Source organism: Oncorhynchus gorbuscha, linkage group LG02 (assembly GCF_021184085.1).
Source record: "Oncorhynchus gorbuscha isolate QuinsamMale2020 ecotype Even-year linkage group LG02, OgorEven_v1.0, whole genome shotgun sequence".
Taxonomy (NCBI): Eukaryota; Metazoa; Chordata; class Actinopteri; order Salmoniformes; family Salmonidae; genus Oncorhynchus; species Oncorhynchus gorbuscha.
The window spans coordinates 29,129,329-29,147,222 of record NC_060174.1 but is presented as its reverse complement, the minus strand read 5'-3'; the positions used below and the strand labels follow the sequence as shown (position 1 = coordinate 29,147,222).

At 43.2% G+C, this 17,894-nt stretch overlaps 1 protein-coding gene across 2 annotated transcripts in view; it reads left to right on the top strand.

Annotated features, from left to right (window-relative positions):
- The window catches only part of LOC124000492 (guanine nucleotide-binding protein G(o) subunit alpha-like), a 180,453-nt gene that overhangs the window by 154,500 nt on the left and 8,059 nt on the right, over positions 1-17,894 (top strand). Inside the window, exons 5-7 of one of the 2 annotated variants that reach the window (XM_046306896.1) lie at positions 3,945-4,073; positions 11,133-11,262; positions 17,287-17,440. In XM_046306896.1, the coding sequence (XP_046162852.1) occupies positions 3,945-4,073; positions 11,133-11,262; positions 17,287-17,440 (413 nt within the window). The remainder of the gene's footprint in view (positions 1-3,944; positions 4,074-11,132; positions 11,263-17,286; positions 17,441-17,894) is intronic. The other variant, XM_046306887.1, reaches the window with a different exon arrangement.

The window sequence follows — 17,894 nt, the reverse complement described above, 5'->3', positions numbered from 1 at the left end:
TTCCTCTTGTCCAGATGGGTTAGGGCAGTGTGCAGTGTGGTTGAGATTGCATCGTCTGTGGACCTATTTGGGCGGTAAGCAAATTGGAGTGGGTCTAGGGTGTCAGGTAGGGTGGAGGTGATATGGTCCTTGACTAGTCTCTCAAAGCACTTCATGATGGCGGTAGTCGTTTAGCTCAGTTACCTTAGCTTTCTTGGGAACAGGAACAATGGTGGCCCTCTTGAAGCATGTGGGAACAGCAGACTGGGATAGGGATCGGTTGAATATGTCCGTAAACACACCAGACAGCTGGTCTGCGCATGCTCTGAGGGCGCGGCTGGGGATGCCGTCTGGGATGCATTCAGTGAAGGAGAGTCTGCATGTTTTGGTAGTGGGCCGTGTCAGTGGCACTGTATTGTCCTCAAAGCGGGCAAAAAAGTTATTTAGTCTGCCTGCGAGCAAGGCATCCTGGTCCGTGACTGGGCTGGTTTTCTTTTTGTAATCCGTGATTGACTGTAGAGTCAGACCCTGCCACATACCTCTTGTGTCTGAGCCGTTGAATTGCGATTCTACTTTGTCTCTATACTGACGCTTAGCTTGTTTGATTGCCTTGCGGAGGAAATAGCTACACTGTTTGTATTCGGTCATGTTTCCGGTCACCTTGCCCTGATTAAAAGCAGTGGTTCGCGCTTTCAGTTTCACGCGAATGCTGCCATCAATCCACGGTTTCTGGTTTGGGAATGTTTTAATCGTTACTATGGGAACAATATCTTCAATGCACGTTCTAATGACCCAAATCAGCGTATTCTTCAATGTTGTTGTCTGACGCAATATGAAACATATCCCAGTCCACGTGATGGAAGCAGTCTTGGAGCGTGGAATCAGATTGGTCGGACCAGCGTTGAACAGACCTCAGCGTGGGAGCTTCTTGTTTTAGCTTCTGTCTATAGGCAGGGAGCAACAAAATGGAGTCGTGGTCAGCTTTTCCGAAAGGAGGGCGGGGGAGGGCCTTATATGCATCACGGAAGTTAGAATAGCAATGATCCAAGGTTTTACCAGCCCTGGTTGCGCAATCGATATGCTGATACAATTTAGGGAGTCTTGTTCTCAGATTAGCCTTGTTAAAATCCCCAGCTACAATGAATGCAGCCTCAGGATATATGGATTCCAGTTTGCAAAGAGTCAAATAAAGTTTGTTCAGAGCCATCGATGTGTCTGCTTGGGGGGGAATATATACGGCTGTGATTATAATCGAAGATAATTCCCTTGGTAGATAATGCGGTCGACACTTGATTGTGAGGAATTCTAAATCAGGTGAACAGAAGGACTTGAGTTGTTGTGACCACACCACATCTCGTTAACCATAAAGCATACGCCCCCGCCCCTCTTCTTACCAGAAAGATGTTTATTTCTGTCGGCGCGATGCGTGGAGAAACCAGCTGGCTGCACCGACTCCGATAGCGTCTCTCGAGTGAGCCATGTTTCCGTGAAGCAAAGAACGTTACAGTCCCTGATGTCCCTCTGGAATGCTACCCTTGCTCGGATTTCATCAACCTTGTTGTCAAGAGACTGGACATTGGCGAGTAGTATGCTAGGGAGTGGCGCGCGATGTGTCTGTCTCCGGAGCCTGACCAGAAGACCGCTTCGTTTGCCTCTTTTACGAGGTCGTTGTTTTGGGTCGCAGGCTGGGATCCATTCCATTGTCCTGGGTGGAAGGCAGAACACAGGATCCGCTCCGGGAAAGTCATATTCCTGGTCGTACTGATGGTGAGTTGACGCTGCTCTTATGTTCAGTAGTTCTTCTCGACTGTATGTAATGAAACCTAAGATGACCTGGGGTACCAATGTAAGAAATAACACGTAAAAAAACAAAAAACTGCATAGTTTCCTAGGAACGCGAAGCGAGGCGGCCATCTCTGTCGGCGCCGGAAGTAACATTTGGTTAAAAATAAGGCCTAGATTGTTTACAGATATAGTGCAACCCCACGTGGCAGAGTGGAAATGATCTCAAATGAGTGCAGGAATTGAAAATGCTGAAATATTTGTGGGGTTGAATTGAACACTATATAACAATCAGAATGGAGAAAGACCCATTGAAATCACATAGAATGTATGTGTTGACACCCTAGAGTCACACACTACTCATGAAGCACATTTAGAACTTTTATTATTAAAAAACCTAAAATACCGTCAAATACAGTGATGTGATATTTTGACCATATCGTCCAGCCCTATGTGGATGATTTGGCCAGAATGAAACATTCATCGGCAGTAATGACTATAACCCCAGTTGTCTTATTGTCGCCCCCTGGAGACATTGAGGTTTACTACATCTCTCTGAGCAGATTGGCTGGCCTGTAATGGCAGGGCAGGGTGAATCCACTCTCTGGAGTGGTTTCATCTGGGTTAAAATGACCATGTCAGTGTGAGTTATGGACACACTTGTACAGATGTCATATCTCATTCTAGCTCCAGCAGTTACATCACAGGTCTCCCCCACTGCTCTTCCTCTATCTCCCTGACCTCAGGCCTCTTCCTATTTTTCTCTCTGCGTCATCCTCTCTGCCCCCCTCCCTATATCATGGACAGGCAGACAGTGTGGACACAGCCCAGGTATTTAGGCACTACTGTTAATGAGCTGCATTAGTGCTTGGCACCCTGCCACCCGAACTGAGAGCTTGGCAATGGATGCAGCACATCTACCGCTGGACATCGACTTGTTAATCATTTATCACTCATTTATCACTCATTTATCACTCATTTATCACTCATTTATCACTCATTTATCACTCATTTATCACTCATTTATCACTCATTTATCACTCATTTATCACTCATTTATCACTCATTTATCACTCATTTATCACTCATTTATCACTCATTTATCACTCATTTATCACTCATTTATCACTCATTTCACATGTACATACATTCAAAACCATTCAGCAACATACTGCACTGTGGTTCCATGCAGCTTATGGTTGCGTTATATGCAGTGTAAATGCCCCCCTCAGTTGGTTGTGTCACCAGGCTGTGGCCAGGTTGGAATGTTCACACACTGCTGCTGAATACTGCAGCTGCCAAGCGAAGCCCCACGGCTCTCAACTGGACTCAGATCAGTGAATGACACCATTACACATAAACACAGATGGCGGGAGAGAATATGTTTCTATTTGAGTGAGTGAGTGAGTGAGTGAGTGAGTGAGTGAGTGAGTGAGTGAGTGAGTGAGTGAGTGAGTGAGTGAGTGAGTGAGTGAGTGTGTGTGTGTGTGTGTGTGCGAGAGAAACAACGTGAGGCACTCTGTGAATTGTTATTGTTTTGTTATTATCCCTATGTGATTAGAAAATGAAAATAGAAAATGTTTGTAAAAAAATGTGTCTCCGTGTGTGTGCGTGCATTTGTGTGAGAAACATCATGAGGTACTTCCTGTAATGTTTTCTTGACCCCTAGCAAGATGGATGTCATCATTGTCTATTTTCCCTCTCTTGATTGTTACCTCTCCTGCATGTGGAGCAGCAGGTTTGCACCCAGTCCTAAGCAATCCCAGCTACTCTAGCTGATGTTGGCCCATAGCTCAAATGTAGCATAGTCTTCGACATTTCCTATCCAAAATGTCCACGATGGCCCTCGTAACTGTAGTGCACTGCTCCAGCTCTTCAGATTCCAATGCCAGGTTGTCATTAGGCTATAAGCTTTTTGTCAGTCCCTCATCCAGGCTCAGGGGAGCAGGGCAAACTACTCCTTCTCCAATCAATGATTTAAGTAAATTAATTAAATTCTGTGGTGAATGAAACCATTGTGCACTTGTGGCCCCAGAAGAACAGAGTTCAGACCCCCTGTCTCAGTCCACAGAGCTTAGGGTTGAAAACAGAGTCATTTACATTACATTTAAGTCATTTAGCAGACGCTCTTATCCAGAGCGACTTACATTGATCCTAACTGGCATCTCTATCTCTCTCCCCAGCTACCTAGACAGTTTAGACCGGATCGGTGCTCCTGACTACCAGCCCACAGAGCAGGACATTCTCAGAACCCGAGTCAAGACCACTGGCATCGTAGAAACTCACTTTGTCTTCAAGAACCTGCACTTCAGGTGAGACACTAGCTCAGTGCTCCTCTTCCTTCTCAAATATTCTTCTGCAGGTTTCCCCAACTGGTGGCCCATGGAGGATTTTATTTGGCCACCCATGTTTTCTTAGCAAAGAAAAAAATATATACACTACCGTTCAAAAGTTTGGGTCACTTAGAAATATCTTTTTTTTTAAGAAAAACATTTTTTTTGTCCATTAAAATAACATAACATTGAAAAGAAATACAGTGTAGACATGGTTTATGTTGTAAATTACTATTGTAGCTAGAAATGACAGATTTTTTATGGAATATCTACATAGGCTTACAGAGGCCCATTATCAGCAACCATCACTCCTGTGTTCCAATGGCACGTTGTGTTAGCTAATCCAAGTTTATAGTTTTAAAAGGCTAATTGATCATTAGAAAATCATTTTGCAATTATGTTAGCACAGCTGAAACTGTTGTCCTGATTAAAGAAGCAATAAAACTGGCCTTCTGTAGACTAGCTGAGTATCTGGAGCATCAGCACTTGTGGGTTTGTTTACAGGCTCAAAATGGCTAGAACACAAAGAACTTTCTTCTTAAACTCAACAATCTATTCTTGTTCTGAGGAATGAAGGCTATTCCATGCAAGAAATTTCCAAGAAACTGAAGATCTCGTACAACGCTTTGTACTACTCCCTTCACAGAACAGCGCAAACTGGATCTAACCATAATAGAAAGAGGAGTGAGAGGCCCCGGTGCACAACTGAGCAAGAGGACAAGTACATTAGAGTGTCAAGTTTGAGAAACAGATGCCTCACAAGTCCTCAACTGGCAGCTTCATTAAATAGTACCCATAAAACACCAGCCTCTGGTCGACAGGTTCTCAAGCTTCGGTTGGCTCGTCAGGCTTCCATTGCCGAAGCTACCGGAGATGCCTCAGCTAGCTCGTCAGGATTCCATACTTCAGCTGGCTCGACAGGTTCTCAAGCCTTGTCAGGCTCCCACGTCTCAGCCGGCTCGACTGGTTCCAGCGCCTCAGCCGGCTAGACTGGTTCCAGCGCCTCAGCCGGCTCGACTGGTTCCCGCGCCTCACCCGGCTCGACTGGTTCCCGCGCCTCACCCGGCTCGACTGGTTCCCGCGCCTCAGCCGGCTCGACTGGTTCCCGCGCCTCAGCCGGCTCGACTGGTTTCCGCGCCTCAGCCGGCTCGACTGGTTTCCGCGCCTCAGCCGGCTCAACTGGTTTCCGCGCCTCAGCCGGCTCAACTGGTTTCCGCGCCTCAGCCGGCTCAACTGGTTTCCGCGCCTCAGCCTGCTCAACTGGTTCCCGCGCCCCAGCCGGGTTGACTGGTTCCTGTGCCTCAGCCGGGTCGACTGGTTCCTGCGCCTCACCTGGGTTGACTGGTTCCCGCACCTCAGCAGAATCGACCGGTCCGCTCCTGGTCCTTCTGGACCGTCCCTTTGGCCAGCGTCCTGTGGCTGGAGCCACTCCCCCTCTCTGGCACTCGTCGCCAGTTTACTCATTATTACGCACCACCATCGTTATGTGCACCTGTGCCTCATGAGACTCACCTGGACTCGATCACCTTCCTGATTACCTCCCCTATATCTGTCACTCCCTTTGGTTCTTTCCCCGGGCATTATTGATTCTGTTTGTGTTTCATGTCTAGACGCTACTCGTGTTTGTTATATTGTCCGATGTTCCGGTTATTATTAAACTCACCACCTGCACTTGCTTTCCGACTCCCAGCATATACAAATACAATATAAATTGTTGTTTTAGTGAAACATATCTGTTTGGGGTGCTTGCGGTCAATTTGCAGTCTACAAAGGATTTTTAATTATGTTTTGACAATCCGCTCAAGAAGAAATCTGCCCTCGACTGAATCTAGTTGATGATCCCTACTCCAACTCCTTTCAGTATTTAGAAAATAGATGCATTGGTTATGCTGCATTTACATTGATCTTTTCATGAAACCATGTAAAGGGAATACTTGGTAAATACAGTATGTGTGCTTAAATGGAGATTGCCATACTGTTGAAGTCGGAGGTTTACATACACTTAGGTTGGAGACATTAAAACTTGTTTTTCAACCACTCCACAAATGTCTTGTTAACAAACTATAGTCAGTTTAGGACATCTACTTTGTGCATGACACAAGTAAAAAAAATTCAAACAATTGCTTACAGACAGATTATTTCACTTATAATGCACTGTATCAAAATTCCAGTGGGTCAGAATATTACATACATTAAGTTGACTGTGCCTTTAAACAGCTTGGAAAAATCCAGAAAATTATATCATGGCTTTAGAAGCTTCGGATAGGCTAATTGACATACAGTGCCTTGCGAAAGTATTCGGCCCCCTTGAACTTTGCGACCTTTTGCCACATTTCAGGCTTCAAACATAAAGATATAAAACTGTATTTTTTTGTGAAGACTCAACAACAAGTGGGACACAACCATGAAGTGGAACGACATTTATTGGATATTTTAAACTTTTTTAACAAATCAAAAACTGAAAAATTGGGCGTGCAAAATTATTCAGCCCCTTTACTTTCAGTGCAGCAAACTCTCTCCAGAAGTTCAGTGAGGATCTCTGAATGATCCAATGTTGACCTAAATGACTAATGATGATAAATACAATCCACCTGTGTGTAATCAAGTCTGCGTATAAATGCACCTGCACTGTGATAGTCTCAGAGGTCCGTTAAAAGCGCAGAGAGCATCATGAAGAACAAGGAACACACCAGGCAGGTCTGAGATACTGTTGTGAAGAAGTTTAAAGCCGGATTTGGATACAAAAATATTTCCCAAGCTTTAAACATCCCAAGGAGCACTGTGCAAGCGATAATATTGAAATGGAAGGAGTATCAGACCACTGCAAATCTACCAAGACCTGGCCGTCCCTCTAAACTTTCAGCTCATACAAGGAGAAGACGGATCAGAGATGCAACCAAGAGGCCCATGATCACTCTGGATGAACTGCAGAGATCTACAGCTGAGGTGGGAGACTCTGTCCATAGGACAACAATCAGTCGTATATTGCACAAATCTGGCCTTTATGGAAGAGTGGCAAGAAGAAAGCCATTTCTTAAAGATATCCATAAAAAGTCTTGTTTAAAGTTTGCCACAAGCCACCTGGGAGACACACCAAACATGTGGAAGAAGGTGCTCTGGTCAGATGAAACCAAAATTGAACTTTTTGGCAACAATGCAAAACGTTATGTTTGGTGTAAAAGCAACACAGCTCATCACCCTGAACACACCATCCCCACTGTCAAACATGGTGGTGGCAGCATCATGGTTTGGAACTGCTTTTCTTCAGCAGGGACAGGGAAGATGGTTAAAATTGATGGGAAGATGGATGGAGCCAAATACAGGACCATTCTGGAAGAAAACCTGATTGAGTCTGCAAAAGACCTGAGACTGGGACGGAGATTTGTCTTCCAACAAGACAATGATCCAAAACATAAGGCAAAATCTACAATGGAATGGTTCAAAAATAAACATATCCAGGTGTTAGAATGGCCAAGTCAAGGTCCAGACCTGAATCCAATCGAGAATCTGTGGAAAGAACTGAAAACTGCTGTTCACAAATGCTCTCCATCCAACCTCACTGAGCTCGAGCTGTTTTGCAAGGAGGAATGGGAAACAATTTCAGTCTCTCGATGTGCAAAACTGATAGAGACATACCCCAAGCGACTTACAGCTGTAATCGCAGCAAAAGGTGGCGCTACAAAGTATTAACTTAAGGGGGCTGAATAATTTTGCACGCCCAATTTTTCAGTTTTTGATTTGTTAAAAAGGTTTGAAATATCCAATAAATGTCGTTCCACTTCATGATTGTGTCCCACTTGTTGTTGATTCTTCACAAAAAAATACAGTTTTATATCTTTATGTTTGAAGCCTGAAATGTGGCAAAAGGTCGCAAAGTTCAAGGGGGCCGAATACTTTCGCAAGGCACTGTAATTTGAGTCAATTGGAGGTGTACCTGTGGATGTATTTCAAGGCCTACCTTCAAACTCAGTGCCTCTTTGCTTGATATCATGGGAAAACCATGGTCCTGGAGTGGCCTAGCAAGTCTCCAGATCTCAACCCCATAGAACATATTTGGAGGGAGTTGAAAGTCCGTGTTGCCCAGCAGCAGCCCCAAAACATCACTGCTCTAGAGGAGATCTGCATGGAGGAATGGGCCAAAATACCAGCAACAGTGTGTGAAAACCTTGTGAAGACTTACAGAAAACGTTTGACCTCTGTCATTGCCAACAAAGGGTATATAACAACGTATTGAGATAAACTTTTGTTATTGACCAAATACTTATTTTCCACCATAATTTGCAAATTAATTAATTAAAAATCCTACAATGTGATTTTCTGGATTTTTTTTTCTTCTCATTTTGTCTGTCATAGTTGAAGTGTACCTATGATGAAAATTACAGGCCTCTCATCTTTTTAAGTGGGAGAACTTGCACAATTGGTGGCTGACTAAATACTTTTTTGCCCCACTGTAAATCAGCCAAGAACTCAGAAAAATAATTGTAGACCTCCACAAGTCTGGTACATCCTTGGGAGCAATTTCCAAACGACTGAAGGTACCACCTTCATCTGTACAAACAATGGTACGCAAGTATAAACACCATGGGACCACGCAGCCATCATACCGCTCAGGAAGGAGACGTGTTGTCTCCTAGAGATGAACGTACTTTAGTGCAAAAAGTGCAAATCAATCCCAGAACAACAGCAAAGGACCTTGTGAAGATGCTAGAGGAAACAAGTACAAAAGTATCTATATCCACAGTAAAACGAGTCGACGTAACCTGAAAGACCTCTCAGCAAGGAAGAAGCCACTGCTCCAATACCGCCATAAAAAAAGCCAGACTACGGTTTGCAACTGCACATGGGGACAAAGATCTTTCTTTTTGGAGAAATGTCCTCTGGTCTGATGAAACAAAAATATAACTGTTTGGCCATAATGACCATGGTTATGTTTGGAGTTAAAGGGGGAGGCTTGCAAGCCGAAGAATACCATCCCAACCGTGAATGATGGGGGTGGCAGCAGCATGTTGTGGGGATGCTTTGCTGCAGGAGGGACTGGTGCACTTCACAAAATAGATGGCTTCATGAAGAAGGAAAATTATGTGGATGGAAAATTGTGGGCATCAGTCATGAAGTTAAAGCTTGGTCACAATTGGGTCTCCCAAATGGACAATGACCCCAAGCGTACTTCCAAAGTTGTGGCAAAATGGCTTACGGACAACAAAGTCAAAGTATTTGCGTGGCCATCACAAAGCCCTGACCTCAATTCTATAGAAAATGTGTGGGCAGAACTGAAAAGGCGTGTTCGGGCAAGGAAGCCTACAAACCTGACTCCATTACACACCACGAATGGGCCAAAATTCACACAACTTACTGTGGGAAGCTTGTGGAAGGCTACCCAAAACGTTTGACCCAAGTTAAACAATTTAAAGGCAATGCTACCAAACACTAATTGAGTGTATGTAAACTTCTGACCCACTGGGAATGTGATGAAAGAAATAAAAGCTGGAATAAATCATTCTCTCTACTATTATTCTGACATTTTACATTGTTAAAATAAAGTGGTGATCCTAACCGATCTAAGACAGAGAATTTTTACTAGGATTAAATGTCAGGAATTGTGAATAACCGAGTTCAAATGTATTTGGCTAAGGTGTATGTAAACTTCTGACTTCAACTGTACATTCATGGATTCTTCCCTAGGTTAATAGGTTTTTCCATTATTGTACCATGGGAATTAAAATGTTATTTTTTATAAATAAATGAGCACCTGGATCAGTACAGTGCGCTGGGAGAAAAGAAGCTGTGACTGAATCTACATTTTAATTCTATGCTCTAGTTAATTACTCTAGAACTGCCAAATCTGGAGATACATTCAAGTTTAAATCATTCAGTATTATCTGGTGTACAATATAAAAAAAAGTGGGATGTGTAAAAATAAAAAAATGTCATCTGCAATTGACCTTGTTTAGCTTGGTGTAACACGATCATGTTACTATAAAAAAAATGTCATCTGCAATTGACCTTGTTTAGCTTGGTGTAACACGATCATGTTACTATAAAAAAAATGTCATCTGCAATTGACCTTGTTTAGCTTGGTGTAACACGATCATGTTACTATAAAAAAAATGTCATCTGCAATTGACCTTGTTTAGCTTGGTGTAACATGATCATGTTACTATAAAAAAAATGTCTGTCACAAAACAGAGAGCTTGTATTTTTCCTCTGTACCTCACAGTGACCTGCCTGCCTGACTGCCTACTAAGTGCTAGCACAAAGCAGCTCTTTGTTTATCTCCTTCACCTCACTTAGTCAGCTGATTGAGAACATAAAAGACAGGATGAACATAATGTGTTAATATAATATGTTTAAATCAGTGGTGTGCAGAGAGAGGCTGCAGGGCTGTCGGGTTGTAGTGTTCCATTCATTCCTGATCCTAAGACTGTCTCTCTGACAGGCTTTTTACTAACGCTAACATAATGTTCCGGTACTGAAGAAAGACTGTTTTAGTTTAGTGGTCCAGGACTTTTTCCAGTTACCCCAGCAGCTCGAGGTTGTCCTGACCTTAAATACTGTATATACAGCTATGTGTTTGGGTAAAATTAAAATTTAGTTTTATTCCTTAAACTACTGACAACATTTCTCCCAAATTCCAAATAACAATATTGCCTTTTAGAGCATTTATTTGCAGAAAATAACAACTGGTCATATATAACTAAAAATATGTAGTGTTGTAGACCTCGAATAATGCAAAGAAAATAAGTAGTAGGAGACCTTCTGTGCCTGCAAACACTTTGAAACCCCAAGTTTCTTCAGATGTAGGGAGGGGCTCAAAATTGGGCTCCCAAGTGGTGCAGCGGTCTAAGGCACTGCATCTCAATGCAAGAGGTGTCACTGCAGTCCCTGGTTTGAATCTGAGCTGTATCACATCTGGCCACGATTGGGAGTCCCATAGGGCGGTGCCCAATGTTGCCCGGGTTTGGCTGGGGTAGGCCTAGTATTGTAAATAAAAATGTGTTTTTCTGTGAGCGTGTAACGTATGGTGTGTGTGTTCTGTAGGCTCTTTGATGTGGGAGGACAAAGGTCGGAGAGGAAGAAATGGATCCACTGCTTTGAGGACGTGACAGCCATTATCTTCTGTGTGGCACTGAGTGGGTATGACCAGGTCCTGCATGAAGATGAGACCACGGTAAGTCACACAGACACACGCAAACAACCCATGAATTAATTGTGTCCATATCTCCGTACAGCACTCTGTAGTGCAGCATATTAGTCATATATGTTTCCTTCGTTGAAGACATCAACATAATGAACAGCAGGGGCTTTGTACTGTACACATCCCTGGTTTCCTGCTACTCATGTTGAGGTTAGGGTTCACAATTACCATGCCTTTTATCCGTGGATCCTACTTCCTGTACTGTAGACAGGTTTAGCTAGCTCTGCTAGGAAACGCATTGAAAATGTACAGTAGCTTTTAATGATATGACCATTTACATGTAAGTATAGATTCATTTTGAATTTTAAAAATTTGATACGTAAAATATGTGAGGTGCTGTCCATAACATAACATTATAAATTAGACCACACAGTTAGGCTACTTTATTTCTCTCCATGCAAACACAGCAGTCACACTTCCCATCTGGTTCCACCCAGTCCTTTACCATAACCTCTAGTTGTATCAGCTGGTGTTTGTGCTAGGGTTGGCATAACCGTATAACCTTGTAACAGAAGGTTATGGTGTAGACCGTCATGAAAATAAAATAAACCGTCATAACTGTAAAAAACATTTTTGCTGTGTGTGTATGGAACAAAGGGCTGACTGAAGACTGGAGGGCCGGGCATTCCTGCGTTTGAGTACGTCTCTGTCGTAACATGGACTCTTTTCAAGATGATGAAATTGTTCCTCCTCCCTGAAACAAGAAAATGAGTCTTGGGTTGCCTAGGCAACTCCCCCTGGAATGAAGCAGCATCACAAATAGAAATAGAATGACTAGAACAGGCTTGGAACTTCTAACCCTGGCAATTTGACTGAGTAGGGTCTATCTGCGGTCGGACTGCCGTGTCAAATCAGAGGACCTGTTGTCCGGACCTCTGGCAGTCTCTATGGGGCTACCACAGGGTACAATTCTCGGGCCGGCTCGATGTTGCTCTTGCTGCTGGTGATTCTCTGATCCACCTCTATGCAGACGACACCATTCTGTATACCTCTGGCCCTTCTCTGGACACTGTGTTAACTAACCTCCAGACCAGCTTCAATGCCATACAACTCTCCTTCCGTGGCCTCCAACTGCTCTTAAATGCAAGTAAAACTAAATACATGCTCTTCAACCAATCGCTGCCCACACCTGCCCGCCCGTCCAGCATCACTACTCTGGATGGTTCTGACTTAGAATATGTGGACAACTACAAATACCAAGGTGTCTGGTTAGACTGTAAACTCTCCTTCCAGACTCATATTAAACATCTCCAATCCAAAATTAAGTCTAGAATCGGCATCCTATTTCGCAACAAAGCATCCTTTACTCATGCTGCCAAACATACTCTCGTAAAACTGACTATCCTACCGATCCTATCCTACCAACTTCAGCGATGTCATTTACAAAATTGCCTCCAACTCTCTACTCAGCAAATTGGATGCAGTCTATCACAGTGCCATCCATTTGGTCACCAAAGCCTCATATAATAACCACCACTGCGACCTGTATGCTCGCGCTGGCTGGCCCTCGCTTCATATTCGTCGCCAAACCCACTGGCTCCAGGTCATCTATAAGTCTTTGCTAGGTAAAGCCCTGCCTTATCTCAGCTCACTGATCACCATAGCAGCACCCACCGTAGCACACGCCCCAGCAGGTATATTTCACTGGTCATCCCCAAAGCCAATTCCTTCTTTGGCTGCCTTTCCTTCCAGTTCTCTGCTGCCAATGACTGGAACGAACTGCAAAAATCACTGAAGCTGGAGACTCCCTCACTAACTTTAAGCACCAGCTGTCAGAGCAGCTCACAGATCACTGCACCTGTACATAGCCCATCTATAAATAGGCCATCCAACTACCTCATCCCCATACTGTTATTTATTTATTTATTTTGCTCCTTTGCACCCCAGTATCTCTACTTGCACATTCATCTTCTGCACATCTACCATTCCAGTGTTTAATTGCTATATTGTAATCATTTTGCCACTATGGCCTATTTATTGCCTTACCTCCTTTATCCAACCTCATTTGCACACACTGTATATAGACTTTTTCAAATGTATTATTGACTATATGTTTGTTTACTCCATGTGTAACTCTGTGTTGTTGTATGTGTCGCACTGCGATGCTTTATCTTGGCCAGGTCGCAGTTGTAAATGAGAACTTGTTCTCAACTAGCCTACCTGGTTAAATAAAGGTACATTTAAAAAGAAAAAAAAAGAAAACTACATGCCACGCCCACCACGTGCCCACTGCCATTGATTGAGACTAGGGTAGTGCCATGCGAGAGTTGGGTTGGCTACGCTAGCTAGCTAGCTAACGTTACCTTCCTATCAGTAACGTTAACAGAACTGCAGAAAACAGTGCTCTGCAGGCGGGGTGAAAGACACAGCGTACCCGTGTCCCCTAGCTAGCTAGAAGCCTCCTTCTTCTTCTGTGTTTTTTTTGGGCGGTTGATGCATTACCGCCACCTACTGTGCTGGAGTGTGGGCCAGAGACAGCGCTAGCAGTGGGCGCGGCATGTTGTGGGCACAGCATGCAGTAACTACTGTCTGCAGATAGACATTATTGATTTCACAGGTAAACTCATGGGTACACTTGCAATGGCTGCCTGGTATTGCGATGCAATGTTCTTTCAAATGTTAACTGATGTGGCTCATACAATTTAATGTATTTTTGTAATGTCAGTTGAGTTGAATTAAGAAATCGCAGCACATATTTCAGCTCATATTTTACTTCCTGCTTTGCTGCTATCGGTACACTGGCAATGGCCGCCAGTCCACCCATTATGTCATGATTGACTGGAATGGGGATGTCCATGTATTCATTCTATTTTTATGGCAGCACATGCAGTCAGGAGAGGAGAACGTGCGTTTATGGGTTCATTTTTTAAATATTAATATAGCGAGGTCAGGATAATCCTATTTGAAAACACAACTAAATGTATCAGAGTAGATTTACAGACATGATAAACCAAAAAAGGAAGGCTCTATTGAAATATGAACTATGCGTCTGACAGTCTCTATTGAACTATGCCTCTGACAGATTGACAGACTCCTAAATCAAAGTCATATTTGTTTACTCCTGGACTCATATGCACAGGCCCGCACACGTGTGCGACTGCACACACACACACACACACACACACACACACACACACACACACACACACACACACACACACACACACACACACACACACACACACACACACACACACACACACACACACACACACACACACACACACACACACTACTTCAACAAACAAATTTGCATTTATCTCTCGCTCTCTGGCTGTCTTTTCCTATTTTTCCTCTTCATGCAAGTACTGGCACACCCTCAAAGATGTGCACAGCAGTGCAGATTTTCGACAGCAATTCTGTCCATTAATTTGACTGCGAGGTTTGGTTTGGGTTCTTCCTGCCTGCTCTACAATTTTTTCCATTCACCGTTGGGGGGAGTGTGTGTGTGTGTGTGTGTGTGTGTGTGTGTGTGTGTGTGTGTGTGTGTGTGTGTGTGTGTGTGTGTGTGTGTGTGTGTGTGTGTGTGTGTGTGTGTGTGTGTGTGTGTGTGTGTGTGTGTGTGTGTGTGTGTGTGTGTGTGTGTGTGTGTGTGTGTGTGTGTGTGTGTGTGTGTGTGTGTGTGTGTGTGTGTGTGTGTGTGTGGTGTGGGGGTGCGCATGAGCATGCGTGCGTGCACATGACTATGCGTGTGTTTTTGTTTGTGCATACATGTGTTGTGTTTGAGAGGGGGGAGATTAGTTGATTTGGGCTCTCGTGCATGTCCATCTCTGTTCCACTGCGCTCCCCCAACCCCCCAGCAGCTCTCGTCTCTCCTTCAACATCTTCTCGTCTCAGCTCCTCTCCTGTCATCTCTCGCCATCGGCTGTCCTCTCTAACCAATCGGCAAATGCTAAAAACCCACCTGGTTCCACAGAGGGTCCTCCCACCAAACATATGCACAGGTATGAAACCTTTCACAAGGACAAAGAATCCAAAATCATCTGGAAAGAGTTGAAAGCAGCACTCCTTTTGGTTGTGATGTAATTATGTGTGTGTGTTCAGCATGTGTGTGTGTTTACCTGGGATTTTCACTGTGAGGATATGATTGTATGTATATGGGCGGCAGGTAGCCTAACTGTTAAGAGCGTTGTGCCAGTAACTGAAAGGTCACTGGTTAGAATCCCTGAGCTGACTAGGTGACGCATCTGTAAATGTGCCCTTGAGCAAGGTACTTAACTCTAATTGCTCCTGTAGGTTGCTCTGGACAAGAGTGTCTGTAAAAATGTATATATGACACTGGTTTATGTATGTGTTGCATTGTTCTCAAAGTTGTACTCATCAGATGCTGATTCACCTCATGAGATACATGTTTAATTATGGTTATTAGTTTTCTTATTTCCTCTTTCTTTCTCTTATATTTTCTACAAGAACTCCAGTCTGACTTATCTTATGTACTCTTTTGGGTTGTTCTGTAATTGGCTCTTTCAGTGATTCCCTCTGCTCTATTTAATCTGATTGGCTGTCTCAGGGCTTTCCTCTGCTCTTGATCTGATTGGCTGTGCGAGCCATCTCTGGTGCTCTAAGTGGATTGTGATTGGCTGTGAAGGAGGTGTCATGACTGTGTTCTCTGTCTTTTCCACTGTGATTGAGAACAAGGCAACAATTCACTCACATCAGAGAGAGTGTCTGCTTTCAACTCTGAATTAACATTTAAACAGGCAAACACAATTTTTAAATAACATAAAATACCTAGAAATGTATTTGCATGCCTTCCTATCTCTGTTCTAGAGAGAAGCATACAGGGTTTGTCCTAGACTTAGGCTACCTGGGTCGTTCCACCAATTCTGTGTCTTTTGAGAAGTATAACTTGATCAAAACAAACTTTTGATTTCACTTAATTTACTTGAATGCAAGGTTCAGAAAATGTTTTATTTGTAAAAACCTGTCTATGCTGTCTATCTATGGGTATCAGGGTTGACCTGTTATGCTTGACCGGCTCAGTTTTCCACCACAAAACACCTGAAAATTGCCAAAAAGAGTAGAAAAAGCTCACCTGCATTTAAACTATGATTTGACTATTAGATATTCAGTGTTTCTTTAAAATAATATATTTAAAAAGGAATAGTTTCACCATATTATAACGAAAGTTCAGTTCACATAAAAGGGTTGGCCTCAAATGAGGGACAGACATAAAATAATCACTAATCACATTAAATAAATTATCATCTTTAGAAATTACTTTTTCAAAGCAACACAATAAGTAGGGTGATGGTGACTTATTTTAGGAGGAAGTGGGTTAAAATCTTAGAAGTGACAGTGTTGACGGAGGGACATTTGAAGATGTTATATTTTGGTACTTTGGCAAGCCTTTATTCATATTTTTAAAATCCGATTGATTGAATGATCCATGTGGTCTACATTAAAGGGGCACTTAATTTAATATATATAGGCTTTTAAAATTCAATATTGGTGCACTATTTCTACTTAAAATATTAAAGGGACGCAAAAGGCACTATTTTCGTGGAACGACCTACCTAATAACATTGTGCATGAACTTGGCTAACCTCCCAGGATGCTGCGTACTTGTCATACTTAACATATTACCATGACACTGTGGCAAACAGGATAATGATAATGAAATAATGTAGACACTATTTTAGAATGTTCTGGGCTCTTACGGAAAACTCCTGGAAAGGGCATCTACAGTTTAGTTTCTGTTCTGCTTTGTAGTTTCCTGTCTTCACTTGATTCTTCCCTTATTGTGTGTGTGTGTGTGTGTGTGTGTGTGTGTGTGTGTGTGTGTGTGTGTGTGTGTGTGTGTGTGTGTGTGTGTGTGTGTGTGTGTGTGTGTGTGTGTGTGTGTGTGTGTGTGTGTGTGTGTGTGTGTGTGTGTGTGTGTGTGTGTGTGTGTGTGTGTGTGTGTGTGTGTGTGTGTGTGTGTGTGTGTGTGAGAGACATAGTTAGAAAGAGAGCCACACAGCAGACTGCCTGACATGTTGTTTTCTCTACCCACAGAACCGCATGCATGAGTCTATGAAGCTGTTCGACAGCATCTGTAACAACAAATGGTTCACAGACACCTCCATCATTCTATTTCTCAACAAGAAGGACATATTCGAGCAGAAAATTAAGAAATCTCCCCTTAGTATCTGCTTCTCGGAGTACACAGGTAATTGATGAAGAGTGGAGGCTGCTGAGCTAGGAGAAAAGAGAGGGATGTAGTAGCAGCAGGAGGGACAAATAGAAGAAGGGCTAGTGTGGGAGGGAGGGATAATGTGTAGAAAGGCTTGAAGAGGGATGATTAGCATTTGGAATCAGAAGTTACTCATCCCTTACCTGGCATGACTCCATGTTATCATCTTAGGGCTTATAGTGCAGAGCAGCCAAGGAGTCTGTCTGGCCTGCTGTACTCTCTGTGTAAACCAAGGCCTCCCTCCGCAGTTACACGATAATCCAGCCACTTAGAAAGACATTTGGTTTTACATTAGGTGTGAAATATTTGAAAAAACTATATATATTTTTAAATCCATTCTTCAGTTTTTCTTGTTCTCATATCCTTATTTTGTTTTGTCTGCTTTTCTTCCACTTTTATTTTCCTCTTTCTATTTCTATTTTATTTTATT